General features: G+C 37.0%; 1 protein-coding gene across 1 annotated transcript in view; it reads right to left on the bottom strand.

Annotated features, from left to right (window-relative positions):
- LOC126187388 (autophagy-related protein 2 homolog A) overlaps positions 1 to 16,928 on the bottom strand; it is a 495,539-nt gene that overhangs the window by 85,000 nt on the left and 393,611 nt on the right. Inside the window, exons 31-33 of the mRNA XM_049928440.1 lie at positions 15,121 to 15,346; positions 12,730 to 12,882; positions 12,508 to 12,629 (exon numbers count right to left, since the gene is read on the bottom strand). Of these exons, the coding sequence (XP_049784397.1) occupies positions 12,508 to 12,629; positions 12,730 to 12,882; positions 15,121 to 15,346 (501 nt within the window). The remainder of the gene's footprint in view (positions 1 to 12,507; positions 12,630 to 12,729; positions 12,883 to 15,120; positions 15,347 to 16,928) is intronic.

Genomic DNA, 16,928 nt, shown 5'->3' on the forward strand with positions numbered 1-16,928 from the left:
CTAGTAGGCAGTGTCGGAAGTGCCATGCGGCTTTTCGCGGATGATACTGTAGTATACAGAGAAGTTGCAGCATTAGAAAATTGTAGCGAAATGCAGGAAGATCTGCAGCAGATAGGCACTTGGTGCAGGGAGTGGCAACTGACCCTTAACATAGACAAATGTAATGTATTGTGAATACATAGAAAGAAGGATCCTTTATTGTATGATTATATGATAGCGGAACAAACACTGGTAGCAGTTACTTCTGTAAAATATCTGGGAGTATGCGTACGGAATGATATGAAGTGGAATGATCATATAAAATTAATTGTTGGTAAGGCGGGTACCAGGTTGAGATTCATTGGGAGAGTCCTTAGAAAATGTAGTCCATCAACAAAGGAGGTGGCTTACAAAACACTCGTTCGACCTATACTTGAGTATTGCTCATCAGTCTGGGATCCGTACCAGATCGGGTTGACGGGAGGAGATAGAGAAGATCCAAAGAAGAGCGGCGCGTTTCATCACAGGGTTATTTGGTAACCACGATAGCGTTACGGAGATGTTTAGCAAACTCAAGTGGCAGACTCTGCAAGAGAGGCGCTCTGCATCGCAGTGTAGCTTGCTGTCCAGGTTTCGAGAGGGTGCGTTTCTGGATGAGGTATCGAATATATTGCTTCCCCTACTTAAACCTCCCGAGGAGATCACGATTATAAAATTAGAGAGATTCGAGCACACACGGAGGCTTTCTGACAGTCGTTCTTCCCGCAAACCATACACGACTGGAGCAGAAAAGGGAGGTAATGACAGTGGCACTTAAAGTGCCCTCCGCCACACACCGTTGGGTGGCTTGCTGAGTATAAATGTAGCTGTAGATGTAGAGGAATATGATGTTTCATATCCTCTGGAGTTGTTGGCACATCACGGTACATGTTCTTCTTTAAACAGTGCCCCACAGAAAGAAGTCTAAAGGTGTAAGACCAGGAGAATGCGCTGTCCAATTTATGCATCCAGCATGTCCTATGAAATGCCCATTGAACATTCTGCCAAGGGTCAGCCTAGTGTTCATTCCAGAATGTGCAGGAGCACCATCGTGTTGATACCACATACGTCTACATGTTTCCAGCAGGACATTTTCTAGCAATTTTGGTAGATCATTTTGTAGAAACTCAATGTATTTTGCGCCTGTTTGGGTGCCTTCAATGAAGTGAGTACCAATGATATGAACACCAATTACTCCGCACCATATATTTACAATATTTACATTCCACGGTCACAGTTGTTCTACCTGTCGAAGCCAGCAAGGATTGTCCACAGATCAGGAATGCATATTTTGTAAATTCACTGCACCGTGATTTGTGAAAACTGCTTCATCTGTAAACAGGTAGAACTGCAACACATTTTCTGTCAATGTCCATTGACAGAAATTCACTCGATTATTAAAGTCATCTCCATGTAATTACTGATGCAGCGACACATGATACGGATGAAACTGGTGATGATGAAGTATGTGCATTACACTACTTTGACTCACTGCACTGCCTCTAGCGATGTCACGTGAACTCCTGTGTGGGTTCACGGCAACAGCAGCTAACACACCAACTGCACCTGCTTCTCCTGTGATGGGTTTGTTACAGACCTGTTTGCATGTTACGACCATACCTGTTGCATACAATTGCTTGTATATGTTTTCAAATGTGCGGCAAGTTGGATGATCTCTGTCCGTGTACCTTTCTGCATACAAACCACAGCCTGCAGCTGCATTTTGTCTACACTCGCCATAGATGAGTACCATCTCTGTCTTTTTAGAGTTAGAACAAACCATTTTCACAGTTCTTAAAACACTGTACACACTATTGTATTTGCGACCTTCTCATGTTCCTACTGTGCATACTTCTGTTCTTATTTGTGTACAGTACACTATCACAGACATCCGGTAACACATTCTGAGTACAAGGACTAATTCAGCAAGCGCTACATGCAAACTTGTAAACATCATAGTCTTCGTAAACATACCCCTACAGATCTTGTTTGTTACAACAAGCAACTAAACATGTCAACTTTACATTACAAATTACTCCAGATGTACTTAACATTTTAAAATGCAACAAACATTATCGATTAAATATTTGTTTCTATTTTCAGTTGTGCTAAAAATAATAACAGGTTTACATTTTAAAAAATGTAAGTATGTGTTGAAAATTATACTTCCGCACATTTCTCAATGGTTTGTATTAACCAATTCCACCAGTCCCTCTCCTCACTTTTGGTCTGTGGAATTGGTTATTCAGTGGTTGTTGTGGTTTGGGAGGTGTTTCCAGTGATAATGATAGGTGACTCACCCTGTATGCTAAATGCAAAAGATGAAATATAGCCCATCACCACAACAGAAGGAAGATATCAAGCGAATTTATTTACTAAAAGAAGCAACTACTAAGTGCCCGCACTCATGCAGATTAATAAAAGAACTAAAAAATGTACATCCTAAGGACTTCATAGAAGAGAAAGGGTCAAATGTTGAGAGCTATAATACAAGGCAGCAAATAAATCTATAGGAAACAAAAATATACATCGGGAAAATCAATGACTTAATATTAGGACACCAGCCATAAAAGCATCAAAGAAACAAGCAGCTTATTAAAACCAAACAAATTATAATCTTTAGAAATATACAAAAAAACATTCTGAAAGATTAATTAAAACAGCTCACGAAGATGCTTAGTAGCAGTACATTCACAATATAGGAAATGACATTCACGTACCAGTAGGCAAAATAAGAGCTTATAAAGCTCTAAAAGAATTCCTGACAAGTGAAAAAGCAAAATATTTCAATCAAACAATACAGTGAAACAAGACTGGACAAAACTTGTAACATAGTGAAAGTATACTAGAACTTGAGAGAAAAACATATCTATGGGAAGAAGCAAAAGACTATATGATAACATAGATGAACTGATGGTAGCTGCGAAACCATATAAAATAAGAAAGCATTGAGTAACAATGGAATGATTACATAGTTAATTATGTATGGAGATGCTTCATTTTAGACTATTGCATCCTCTGAACGTGCTTACGAGCAAAAGAAAAAGGCTCTAAACACAGGAGCCCACATGAGTGCAGTCTATTCCATCGATATGTCATTGTTTTACTAATATCTGTGTTTATCGGCAATTGTATGTTTAGAAGAATCATTCTCTACCCTTTTATGAGAGCAGTGGATATCTGCATTGCTGGATTATGCCCCCTTCCTCAACCCCCCCCCCCCCCCCCCCCACACACACACACACACACAAACAAATGTGTGTTTCTGTCCATGTTTTCATAAATTACTGTTATGTCCAAAGCCAGTACAGATGTAATACACGTGATGCTGGTTACTGACAAATAACTAGCCTATGCTGTCTATCAAAGAATGTAGGAAATGTTATATCCCATTTTATAGTTGGGAGTACAGATACAGTGGTAGATTTACAAAAGATGTCTAGAGAAGAGTGCAGATTCTTTAATTGTAGTATGTGGCACAGTAGAATGGGTAGGCTGTATCCAATTAAAAACAAGTAGCCTAAAGGTCCAGAGACTAAATAATGCTGCTCATTCTCCAATAGTGTCTTTCAATGTGGTTTTCCTTGTTGGTCTGTGGTGGCAGGAGAGTTATGAACAAATAGCTCCCAGTTTCACTAACAAGGAGACGGCAGGACCGTGGGGTTGGGGATTTGTCCGAAATTTTGTGTGGTGAAAGAGGACCCCTAACACCTCACGTGGTTAAAATATTAGGACGCACTACCCGGAAAATCCCGGGAAAAATTGATCCAAAGTTTCTTAGGTTCCCTATGGGTATAAAATGTTATTCCATTGCCAAGCCGCCATCTGGCCTAGATGGTTAGGGCTCTAACTCTTACGCCAGAGGTCTCGGGTTCTATTCCTCCTCTGGCACTTTTATTTTTTTTCTTCTTCTCTTTCATTTTCTTCTGTTATTCCAACAATTATTCAGAAAGTTTCCCAAACCTACATTACCTTTAACAAATTAGTTACATTATTGAATAAAAATTATTTTATTTTTGTCCAACAACACAATTCATGGCATTGGGTTTTCCACTTTTCCATTGTAAAGTATATGAGGAGAAACATTGGGTTTTTTAATCAGAATAACAAAGTTGATTGGGAAACATTCAACTTTTATGCATATAATAATTATAAACAAGAACTGCAGTGGTAATTATCATAAGAACAAACAAAGCAATAAGTTTTGCGACATATTGTGCAACATATAAAAGCGGATTTTTTTACAATCACAGGCTGTTTGCAATAAATCTGTACAAAAACATGCCCCATTAACATTTACGAAAATGTTTCAAGTTTCTGATAATTTTGAGGCAAACCAGGCATATTGAATCATGTCTCGGAATATTGATGACGATAATTGATGGTGAATCATAGAATGAATTTTTATACAATCTTCCCGGGAATTAATTTCACGATACTCCTGTAACAATGCACTGCAATTCTGAAAGCGCTTTATGAAATTTTTAACTTGCCTGTAAAAGCAAACATCACAAGGTTGCACCAAAGAAGTGCATTTTGGAGGTATGACTTTTACAGACCAAGTTGGCATATTTTCGTCATCTTGAAAAATTGCATCATATATCTCAAGATTCATTTGACCTCCCCATGAGTCAATGAGAAGTAAATATTTATTCTCCCCGATGTAAGATTTTAAACATTTCCAGAGAAAATCCATGTATAAAACTTTTGTTAATTTTCCGGACTTCGATGATGTTCGTATAAGTATTGGCATAGCCATCTATAAATTTGTGAACTCGAGATCCGAAATGACCGGTCGCTTCTTGAAGCATATGAAGACATGTGGGAGGCAGTTTTCCGAATAATGTTATTGAATATTGTGCGGTGTACGAATGCATCACTTTATTCAAATCCGACTTTTTCACAAAAACTGTTTTACTCCCTTTTTCAGTGAGAGTCCTGTTGAAAACAGATTGATATTGGCAACCTGAAACAATAGTATTTTTAATATTAAACAATATTCGAATGTGTATGTAAATACCTTTTTCTATACTTAAATTGGAATTGATATATTTTACATTGGTAAAAACATTTTGTACGCAGAAAACATGTATTTATCTGTTTGGTCAGTATTTATCACATAATCCTCATGGTATTGAGGGATTAAATGGCACGTCTGCCGACGCAAGGTCTCTGCAGATGCCTTGATGTCCTCCATTGACGCCGCTTCTTTTTACGAAACCAGTTTCGTGATCTTGTGTTGTGAAATTCTGTGCTTCTGTTGAAAGGCCATAACCTATCGATCAGACGCCTTGAATTTGAAATCGATGAATTGTGCATCTGCAGCCAATGCCCAATGCTGTAAATTTCTTGTTGTGACTTGGGTTGTTTTGGGGAAGGAGACCAGACAGCAAGGTCATCGGTCTCATCGTATTAGAGAAGGACAGGGAAGGAAGTCGGCCGTACCCTTTGAAAGGAACCATCCTGGCATTTGTCTGGAGCGATTTAGGGAAATCTCGGAAAACCTAAATCAGGATGGCCGGAGGCGGGATTGAACCGTCGTCCTCCCGAATGCGAGTCCAGTGTCTAACCACTGCGCCACCTCACTCGGTGTTGTGACTTGCTGATAATGCTGTCTTGCTTCCACAAAATGGCCTTAGGTCCACGAATCTATCGCCTCAAATTTATCCATTCGTGTACCACCACTTTTAATATCTCTCTCCCATTGTGAAAGGTATTCATTTCTCTTCAATTGGCGGCATCCTTTTATTTGCAATGTCGCCAAGGACCATGTGGGGTGCGCTTTGGCAATATTCACGACTTTGACTTTGTAGGCAATGGGAATCATGTCACTTTAAAATCTTTATGGTGACGGTTTATATTTGTCTGGAGACGAATCACTTTGTTGCACTTCGAACTGTTCGTCATTCTCCTCACTTTCTTCGCAATCCTTATGAGCATGAATTAATTCCTCTTCAGTTACAAATGTGTTTCCACCCAAAAGTTCCAGTGTATTATTATAAAGTTCTCCGGCCAATAACATAGCATCGCGAGGGACCTCTTCCGAAGATGTCGATGCTATTAAATTATTTTCCGTCAACAGCTTTTCATAATACACCACTGCGTCCTTCAATTGTAATTTTGATAGATCACTATGAATGGATTCTTCAGTAATTTCTGCTCCTGTCCCAGATGAGCCAGCAACTTCTTCAGTCAACATGTTTAACCTCAGATTGGAATAACATGTTGATAGTAGAAACAGGCACGTCTGTTCATGACGAAATCGAAAAACAAACTGCCGCTTACCTCTCATGGTTCGTGCACAGTCCTACGTGCAGATGACCATTATAATCCCAAGGGGACCCTTACAAAGCCCCTTTAAACCTTGAAACCCCATAAAACGAAATAGAACAACAAGCACAAATATTTTTCAATGAATTAAAAACTTTATGTTCTTGAGCTAAAATAATGTTTTAAAAATAATGTAGGTTTGAGAAACTTTTTGAATAATTGGTGGAATAACGAAAGAAAATGAAACAGAACGAAAATAAAAGTACCGGAGGAGGAATCGAACCCGAGACCTCTGGTGTAAGAGTCAGAGCCCTAACCATCTAGGCCAGATGGCGGCTCGGCAATGGACTAACATTTTATACTCATAAGGCACCTAAGAAACTTAAGATTGATTTTTCTTGGGATTTTCCAAGTAGTGCATCCTAATATTTTAACCACATGAGGTGTTAGGGGTCCTCTTTCACCACACAAAATTTTGGACAAATCCCCGACCCCACGGTCATGCGGTCTTCTTGTTAGTACATGAAGTTTCTTTCAGCCTACCCAACACCTCTTTAAAAAAAAGATTGCTAGATTCTGAAGGTATTGCTGATGTAGTAATCCTGGAATATGAATGTGGCAGCCAGGTGCAATATTAAGCCATCAATATTTTGGGGTGTTAGTAAAAACAGCTGTGATACTTTTAATCAGGGGCAAATAAGGAGTAGAATATTAGAGAATAACAGAGCAGAATATTGATGTGCAATGACACAGACATGGGAAGTGGATTTTCCAATATGGTATCGGTATCCCAGTCAGTCTAGTCACCTTTCCTCTGTTGGATATACAGTCATAAATTATAACTTCCAGACAATTACTTTCAAAAACATAACTGCCTCCAATTAGTTTTATGGTTTTATATACCATACCTTTATTTTTCTCATGAAGTACGCTATATTATCCACTAGGCTCTCACTTGAACAACTTTCTCTCTACTGATGTCTCATTTTCAGTTCTCTTGAAATAACTGAAAAGTGGAGAAGCAGACCTAATTTGTCTTCTACTGGTGGATGTTGAGTGAATACAAAGTGGGGTGCACTCACATTTTGTAACAGTTTTGATGAAAAAAAAATGTTGAGGTAAAGTCATTGTGGTATGCAATACATTCTTTTTTTTTTTTTTTTTTGCACACATCTAGTTCCGCAGGACCAAATTGAGGAGCAAATCTCCAAGGTCATGGAATGTGTCAGTAAATGAAATTGCAACATAAAAGTAATAACAGATACAATAAAATGTTTATGAACCCAAAAAAGACAAGCCATAAGTTTATGTAAATACAATCAACAATATAACACAGGAATCAGCTTTATTTTTCAAGGAACTTCTCGAGAGAATAGAAGGAGTGACCCCTGAGGAACCTCTTCAGTTTTGATTTGAAAGCACTTGGATTACTGCTAAGATTTTTGAATTCTTGTGGTAGCTTATTGAAAATGGATGCAGCAGTATACTGCACAGCTTTCTGCACAAGAGTCAAGGAAATGCAATCCAGATGCAGATTGGATTTCTGCCTAGTATTAAGTGAGTGAAAGCTGCTAATTCTTGGTAATAAGCCGATACTGTTAACAAGAAATGACAGTGAAGATGATATAAAATGAGATGCTAATATCAGAATACCAAGACTAATGAACATTACACGACTTACTGCCCAAACCACCTTGTTTCTGGGCCAGAAATATCCTTTGAGAATGGGAAGAGTTACCACAAAATTTAATACCATACAACATTAGCAAATGAAAATAGGCAAAGTGGACTACTTTTTGTGTCAAACTATCACTTGCTTCAGATACTGTTTGAATAGTAAAAATGGCAGCAATAAGTCTTTGAACAAGATCCTGAACGTGGGCTTTCCACAACGGTTTACTATCTGTCCAAACACCTAAAAATTTAAAATATTCAGTTTTACTAACCATATACCCATTCTGTGACATTTTAACATTATGTTTTGTTGAATTGTGTGTTAGAAACTGTAAAAACTGAGTCTTACTGTGATTTAGCATTAGTTTATTTTCTACTAGCCATGAACTTATGTCAAGAACTGCACTATTTGAAACAGTGCCAACATTGCCCACAACATCCTTTACTACCAAGTCATCAGCAATATTTTAGAACCACCTGTAGTACTAGAGGGCATATCATTTATATAAATAAGGAACAGGAGTGATCCCTGGGGCTACCCCTCCATTTAAGTGTGCCCCGCTTGTACCCCACATCATAGCCATACTCAGTACTGTGGATAATGACCTTTTGTTGTATGTTGTTAAAGTAAGAGGTGAACCAATTGTGAGATACTCCTTGTATTCCATAACCACCCAACTTCTAGCACAATATTTTGTGATCAACACTATCAAATGCCATAGTTAAAGCAAAAAAGATGCCTAGTGTTCAAATCTTTTGTTTAATCCATCCAGTACTTCACAGAGAAAAGAGAATATAGTATTTTCAGTTGTTAAACCACTTCTGAAACCCAACTGTGCATTTCATAGCAAATATTGTGAATAAAATGATCAATTATCCTTACATACACAGCTTTTTCAAAAACTTTAGCAAACACTGTTGGCATAGAAATAGGTCTAAAATTGTCCCTTTCTTCCTTTTTTACTCAGTACTTTAAATGTTCAGGAAACTGACCATTCTTAAAGGAAAAATAACAAATATGGCTAAGTATAGGGCTACCATGTGCAGCTCAGTATTTTAATGTTCTGCTAGGTACTCCATTCCATCCATGAGAGTCCTTCGTCTTTCAGTGATTTGGTTATTAACTCAGTCTCCCCTTTGTCAGTATCACAGAGGAGTATTTCAGACATCAGTATCAGAAAGGCATTTTCCAAGACAGTTATATGATTTTCCTGTAGAATCTATGTTTTTATTTAATTCACCAGCAATTCTCAGAAAGTGATTGTTAAGTGCTGTACACATATCTGACTTAGCAATAACAGAAATATTTTCACTACAAACTGACTTTATATTGTCAGCCTTGTACTGCTGACCAGACACTTCCTTCACAACTGACCATATGGTTTTAATTTAGCCGTGTGATTTAGCTATTCTATTTGTGTACCACATATTCTTTGCCTTCCTAATAAAAGTTTTAAGCACCTTACCTTTGTAATGGACTACTGTAGCTCGACTGAGACTACTTCTAACATTTTGATATAATTCCCACTTTGTTCTACATGATACCCTTATCCAACTAGACAGGTACCCAGGCTGCCTTTTACTGCTAGTGCCCTGCTTAGAAAGTTCTAGTGGAAAGCAACTTTCAAAGAGCATCAGAAATGTGTTAAGAAATCATTATATTTGTCATCTCTGTTATCGCCACTATCAACATCCTGCCACTCTTGTTCCTTAAAGAGGTTTAAAATACTCTCTATTGCAGTTTGATTAGCTTTTCTACATAGTTTGTAATTATAGTACAAAAACCTTTTGGTGTTAAAATTTATGCATCATGATTTTGAAATGATATTCACCCTTTTACTAAAAGAATGCCCATCCAGAAATGAAGAATCAATAAAAATATTGTCTGTGGATATGCTACTGTTCCCCTGTACCCTGGTTGGAAAAAAATACAGTCTGCATCAGATCATATGAATTTAGGAGGTCTTCCAACATCCTTTTTCTTGCACAATCACATACAAAATTAATATTGAGGTCACCACATATAACTAATTTTTGGTACTTCCTGTAAACCAAGAACCCTCTCTAGCTGAGCAGAAATGCTCTGAAGTCAGAGTTAGGGATCCTATAAATAATAACAATTAGACATTTAGTTTTACTAAATTCAACTGCCCCTGCAAAACATTCAAATACCTGTTCAGTGTGGTGCTGTGAAACATCTACGGACTCAAATGGAATACTGTCTTTTACATACATGGCAACTGCCCCACTCTTCAAAGAACTCCTTGAGAAACAGCTAGTTAATCTGTATACTGGTACAGAAAGGCTCTAAACTGCCAAATTATCAACTTGTTCAATTATTTTATATTTATGGCCTATGAATGAGAGTTATCCTACAAAGCAAGGAAAAGAAGTCTTCTATTAGTCACACTGAAGAAGATATGAGATTATTTAGTTTGTCTTCTATCTTGCAGTTACTTATTTTGTTACCTATCATTTTATTGCTCACAAGATGATTGAAAGAGAGAACCACAGAGCAATCTTCCTCCGTGAAACAATATGGGAAAAAGGAATTTAGTATTCTGAACAAACTGGTACTTGTCTTTGCTTTCTATTAAAATCTTAAATTAGCAGTTGTTGGTCTTTTTTTTTGTTAGAACATGTTATTGATTGTTTTGGTGTTTGGACCTGTTCTGTTATATTCCACTGTCTATATTCTGTACCTTCTCTGCACCATATCTTAAACCTAACTGCCTTCAATATTATTGTGTTCTTAAACTTGCTCAATAACTTTTTTCATTTTTCTTGCCTCTTCAAGGACACACCCAGCTCCAGAAAAAGATTTGATTTGTCCTTTTGTGCAATGTGTCAGATATGATGAGTTTCTGTGTGTGAGCAGTTATGTGTAACATTAGAATATGTTGTAATATTGCAATAAAGTAATTCTTTCAGATCTTGTTTTAAGGGCAATAACAGGTTTTGCATATTCTTGCTTCAAGTATGTTGAATTTCACCTAGTCTAAAAATTTTGGCACTGAGTCCAAGCAGTTATCTAATATTACTGTAATGACCAAAGGCAGGAGAAGAGACAGTGATTAGTAAGACTGGTTATTGTCCTGGAATTCAAATTGACCTATCAAGAAGTCAAGAAAGAGTAACTTCGTAACTACTGATGTGTAGAAGGTAAGCTTGTTGATGTGCTTTTCAAAGAGTAATGTGTGCAACAGTAGGTTGGTTTCTATTGACCAAATGAAATTAATGGATGTCAGTTCCTAGAACTCCCATTCTTGTAAGACTATGAAAACCATATAAACAAGTGTTCCAGAGATTGAGATTAAGTTCTATGGCACTGGATGAGAAAATTAATGAAAGTTACACAACAGTATAATTATTATTACCTGATAATGTTAATCAGCTGAGAGAAGAATTCAACTAAGTAATTATAATATATTGATGAGAGCACTCAACTTTCTAAAATGTGCATGCACATGCTTGCATCCACCCACCCAAACACACACACAAACACACACACACACACACACACACACACACACACACACACACACACTTATAATGATAATTATACATGTTACTTTTAAACTCAAGAGAAATAAAAATAAATTGATGCAAAAGTCAATGACAAATAAAAGTTATATGTATCTGATGATTCATTTATGAAAAGCACATTAAAATTCATCAGTACCATTTACAGGAATATGTGGAATTACACTATTCACAGACATAAAAATAATTTCACGACCACTAAAATCAAAGCAGTTGTTAATAACTTCCTACAACTTCTTTTTGGTGACACTGCAAAAGGTAAACAGCTAAAAACATAGAATATCAAAATCCAAATACTGAACCTATTTGTTCCCAACATTGGAACAATTACCCCCACCACCACCATACGATCTTCTACATAAGACTTCTGTAATACACTTTTTACATCCTGCAACCCCTAATCACATTATCTACTCTATGACTCTTACCCTTAAGACTGGCTCCAATTCTAACCTGCCCCATGAATTCTGCCAATACCAAATATGACAATTCCACCCACATCACACTTTGTCAAAGAGAGGCCGTTTATAGCATGAATGTGATCTAATAATACAGCTGTAAGTTTTGGTGACCATTTCGTAATCTCCAAGCAGCCAGTCAGAATGACAACCTCATGCAAACTATATCATTGAACCCAATATCAATTAGCTAGGCATGTTGTGGAAGGTTTCAGAGCCTGTTTCACTGTGTGTATCATCTGTACACCACTGCCTCTACACTCAGATATTACAACAGACTCACCTACATTCTCTGCCCACTTCCTACATACCTCAACTTAATTTATCAACGTTTCTCCATTCTTGGTATATGAGAACTGAAGAATGAACTTTGGCTAGAATTTCAAATGTTCTAGAACTTCTAATTGCTTCAACTTATGCCAACTAAAGGTGGAAAAAAAAAAAAAAAAAAAAAAAAAAAAAAAAAAAAAAAAAAAAAAAAAAAAAAAAAACCGAAAAGAAAAAACAAATGAAAATGTTATGTAAAACTTATTTAATTACTCACATAGCTGAACAAGAGCATGCATTGGTCCAACACCACCTAACAAACTTGGAAGCTGGTTCTTCTTTATGTCTTGTAACCATTCTGATAAAACAAATGCCAGCAGCTTGTCAAATCCAAGCAGTCTTCACATCACATGTCAAACAAGGAAAAGAGAGAGCATAATTTTATGTGAAAAGGTGTGCCGATAAATAAATTTAAATCAAATATTCCTCACAAGCTTACCCATGTCTGTAAGATATCCTCTTCAATCGCAGTTCTGAAGAATTAAGCTGGCCTAATCCCATCAGAAGTCCCGCAAGAGGTCCATGTGTCATGTCAACATGTTTCCCATGGTAATCAAGACGAATGGGGACTTCTGGTGTGAACGTAAAACTCCTGTAACGAAAAATATGTTTAAGTGCATAGAAATTTAATGATGTCATAGAATGCACACTGACTTATCACATGAGATATGAATCTACAGCTAGGTTGAGTTAAACTTTCATGTCTGATTTTTACTTGCAGCATAGAGAAATTATTTACCACTGTGGCAGTCAGCTACAGGGAGTAGTACATTCTTATTGCAACAAAGGATTGCTTCTTCCACAACTACTAAACAAATTAAAAAACAGAACTGTCATAGAGCATGCTCCATCAGCTGAAGTATTAAAATGACAGACTTTTCAATTTTTTTTGTTTCAAATTAAGAAAATAGAGACAATTACGGGAAAAGTGATGAATACCAAAGCATGGCAAAGACCTGAGGCAACTCACCATACCATGTGACTGCATAAAGGAACCATTTATCTGTAGTGATTTAGAGAAGTCAAGGAAAACCTAAATCTGGATGGCCAAATGCAGATTTGAACCATCCTCCTCTTAAATATGAGCCCAGTGTGGTAACCACTGCACCACCTTGCTCAGTCCAAGAGCCTCATCCCCGTGTCACACAATGCTTCACCACAGCAGTGTGTGGTGGTTGCTGAAGCTTTCAGGGAGCTTACAGTTACAGGGAACTATTGGTGCTCTCTAGTTCCCAGCTCAGGAACAATGGGTCTGCCAAACCCATACTCAGCCACAAGACTGAACTTTCATGTGCGCCTGATGTTTGGGAAAACAGAGGAGGCACGTGTGGTTTATCTGAATTTTCTCATGGCAAGAACTACCTGCTATCCCCTTTCCCTAACTCTCCCAAAAACAAACAGAAAATGTGCTAGTAATGGACCAAACAGAATTGAGCTGCTCGGGGGGAACACAATGGCAAGCGCCATCGCCGCGTATTTTGCGGTAGATGGCTAATGATACCGCTTGTGGGATGCACAATGCAGTAAACTTACTAGTAGTTCTAAATTCACTCAACAGATGTCAGGGCAGAACTTAATGGTAAGAGCCACTCTCCGTCTGTTGCGGAAACATAATGGTAAGTGACAGAGAGAATGGCGGCAAATAAAAACATCTCCGAGATTATGGCAACAGTGAACATGGCAGAAGACGAGGAATATATTTCCAATGATACTAATATCTTCGAGAGGGATCCAGAATACATTCATAACAATTCCGATGACTCAGAGGTATGCTATTTTGTAAATATACTGTCTTTAGTACATTTCACGAACATAATGGTAAGTGCCTGTACATACCATTATGTTCATGAAGTACGTTAATTTTGAGGTTATTTTAGAATGGCTACATTTTTTTGACATTTTTTTCAACAAGTCGGCTAAGAAGAATCCATTGCTTGTATATAATATGAAAAGAGAGGATTTCTATCAAATACGACACTCTACAGAAGCGTTTGTCTTCAGAAAGAAGACAGTTGATGGTCGAGATGTCAACCTAAGGAAAGTATGTAGGTGGAAGGTGACCTCCGAATATCCATCATCTTTATTCATCAGCGAGACATTTTGTCATGACATTTGGCATGAAATAAGCTTCAGGAAACCTGGAAGGCAAGGACCAGTTCCTATGCTTCGACTTAAATACAATGGGCCAAGACTTATTGAAAAGAAGAAATTTGTTGACGTCCTGTTGCTCCTAAATTTCATACCTCCTGTCCACCGTGGATTTTTCCTGTCACTAAAGCCAACAGTTTTGGATGAAAAAGACATTAGTAATGAGAGTGATGAATGATTTTGCAGTTTAAGTAAAGTGTCGAAGACTTACTGTAAAATTTATTATGTTATGTTCTATCACTCTGTGTTGGTAATGGTGTACAGTAATGTAATAATTTTTGAATATTTCATTTGTTTTAGTCAGTTCTGAGTTTCATTTATGTATGTATAGTAGAAGATAGATGTTAGAATCGCTACAGAATAAAAGGACTGTTAAAAAAAAAAATATTCAGATTTGCAGATCAATTGAAACTTTAGATGTGCTTATCTCGAAACTGTGATTTTGGCGCTTACCATTTTGTTCCCCCGAGCAGCTCAATTATTAACTGAGATCAATTAAGTAAAACTTTTGTTCCCAACAAGAATTAACAAAATTAACAGTAAAAGAAGATTTGAATGGAATGAAATTAGTGACTGATAGGACAGCTTTTCAACGTGAGTGATGGTCTGTCCTCTCAATAACTATTTAGTGCAGCTGTAATTCGACAGAGCCATTTAACAAGAAAATAATAAAACAGCTTACCGGAAGAATATTGGTGGAGGTGGGGGCCTGTTATCTATAGCAAAGCTGGGATTTACAGAGACCACTTTCTCTGACAAATATCTTCCTGGTTCATCTTCAAGTTGTATAAGTGGGGCCTGAGGCTCTGGCTTTGGCTCAGCACTGCTACCTTCAACATTCACAGTCATCACAGGTGCCTGGTGTGTCGGAGTGCTATGTCTGGGTGTATGCCCCTGACTTCCATCATCTGCCAAGTATGAAAACAAATGAGTCATTATACAGTGATGTACTATAGTTTAACCATAAAGTAATAAGTGTGAAGAAAAATATGTTGTAGAACTTCATACCATACTATTTACAGAAGAATTTCTTGCAAAGTAGTCTGCCTAAAAGCTCAAGCAAAACTATTTTGTAGTAACATTAATTTTCAGTTTCTCATGAGAAATTCTTGAAAGTGGCAAATAAAAGACATTACAGCATGCCACTCAAAATTAAGATCACATATGACTTCACTACACCTAAATGGAGTACAATTTCTCCTGATTCATCAATTTACTCTTATTCGAAATTGCATGATTGATATCAACTAATCAAATGTATACATTTGTTCTAAATTATATTAAAATAAAAAATTCGTATCCACTTATGACTTTTCATGCAGCAGTCATGATGATAAACTTATAATAAGACAGTTGCTGTAGTCGCTGTATGTGGTGCACTGAATATCTGATGCTATTTATTCACAAGTATGAAAGTATTGAGAAAGTTAAGTGCTTTGTAGTGTTCAAAAAGGTGCACAAACCTTATAAACGATTTCTTAGACCTTTTAGATCTCGCATTAAAATTTACATTTGGGCAACAATGTACAGTGACGATCAGCAAAAATTATCAACACATCATAACATTATACATTAATGATCTATAAATCAATATAAATGCCCCATCAGTTTTATTTGCAGGTGACACAACTGTATTAATTGAGGAACACGAGCCAGAAACTATCCCTGTCTGCATCATCAATAGAAAAGGCCATTTAGAAACACGGTTTCATCTCAATCTTAATCTTGAACATCCCAAAAACCCATGTGATCCAGTTCAGAACAAAACAGTCAACATCCCACAATATTAAAATAAACCATAAAAATCAAAATCCAGAAGAAGTGTATTCTGCAAAATTTTTAGAATTAAATCTACATATGAATTTAAATTGGAACAAACATGTGGAATATCTCATAAACAAACTATGCAGCTTTGCATCTGCAGTACAAATACTGGCAAATTCCACTAACAAGGACACAAGGAAAATTGCATGCTACAGCTACCTCCAGTCAGTTATAAGGTACAGTACTGTTTTTTGGGGAAATGTGAGTAACTTAATGTGCATACTGGAATTACAGAAAAGAATTATTAGAAACATGTTCTGTGAAGCCAAGGATACCATACCACCCACTGTCTAAAAATCTGAAACAGTATCCTCCCTGTATACCTACAATATTATCATTTTTTTTGCATACCAATTTAGAATTATGCAAGAAGAACTGCTTTGATCACACTTATAACACAAGAAATAAAGGAAATTTTATGCTCCCAGCTTTAAACTTATATGTTCAGACTCCTGAGTAAATGGAAATGTAAATTTATAACAAATTAAAAGCCAAGAACATTTTGAGTATGAATCTAGATTCACTGAAAAGAAAGGTTAGCATATGTATGCCATGAGACAAATAAATCACAATTCACAATTGGCTTGGTTACTAGCATATCATACAAGAGCAAACACAATCATAAAAAGAAAAACTGTTGATTGCACTGCTCTGTACAAGACACCA

This window comes from Schistocerca cancellata, chromosome 5 (assembly GCF_023864275.1).
Source record: "Schistocerca cancellata isolate TAMUIC-IGC-003103 chromosome 5, iqSchCanc2.1, whole genome shotgun sequence".
Lineage (NCBI taxonomy): Eukaryota > Metazoa > Arthropoda > Insecta > Orthoptera > Acrididae > Schistocerca > Schistocerca cancellata.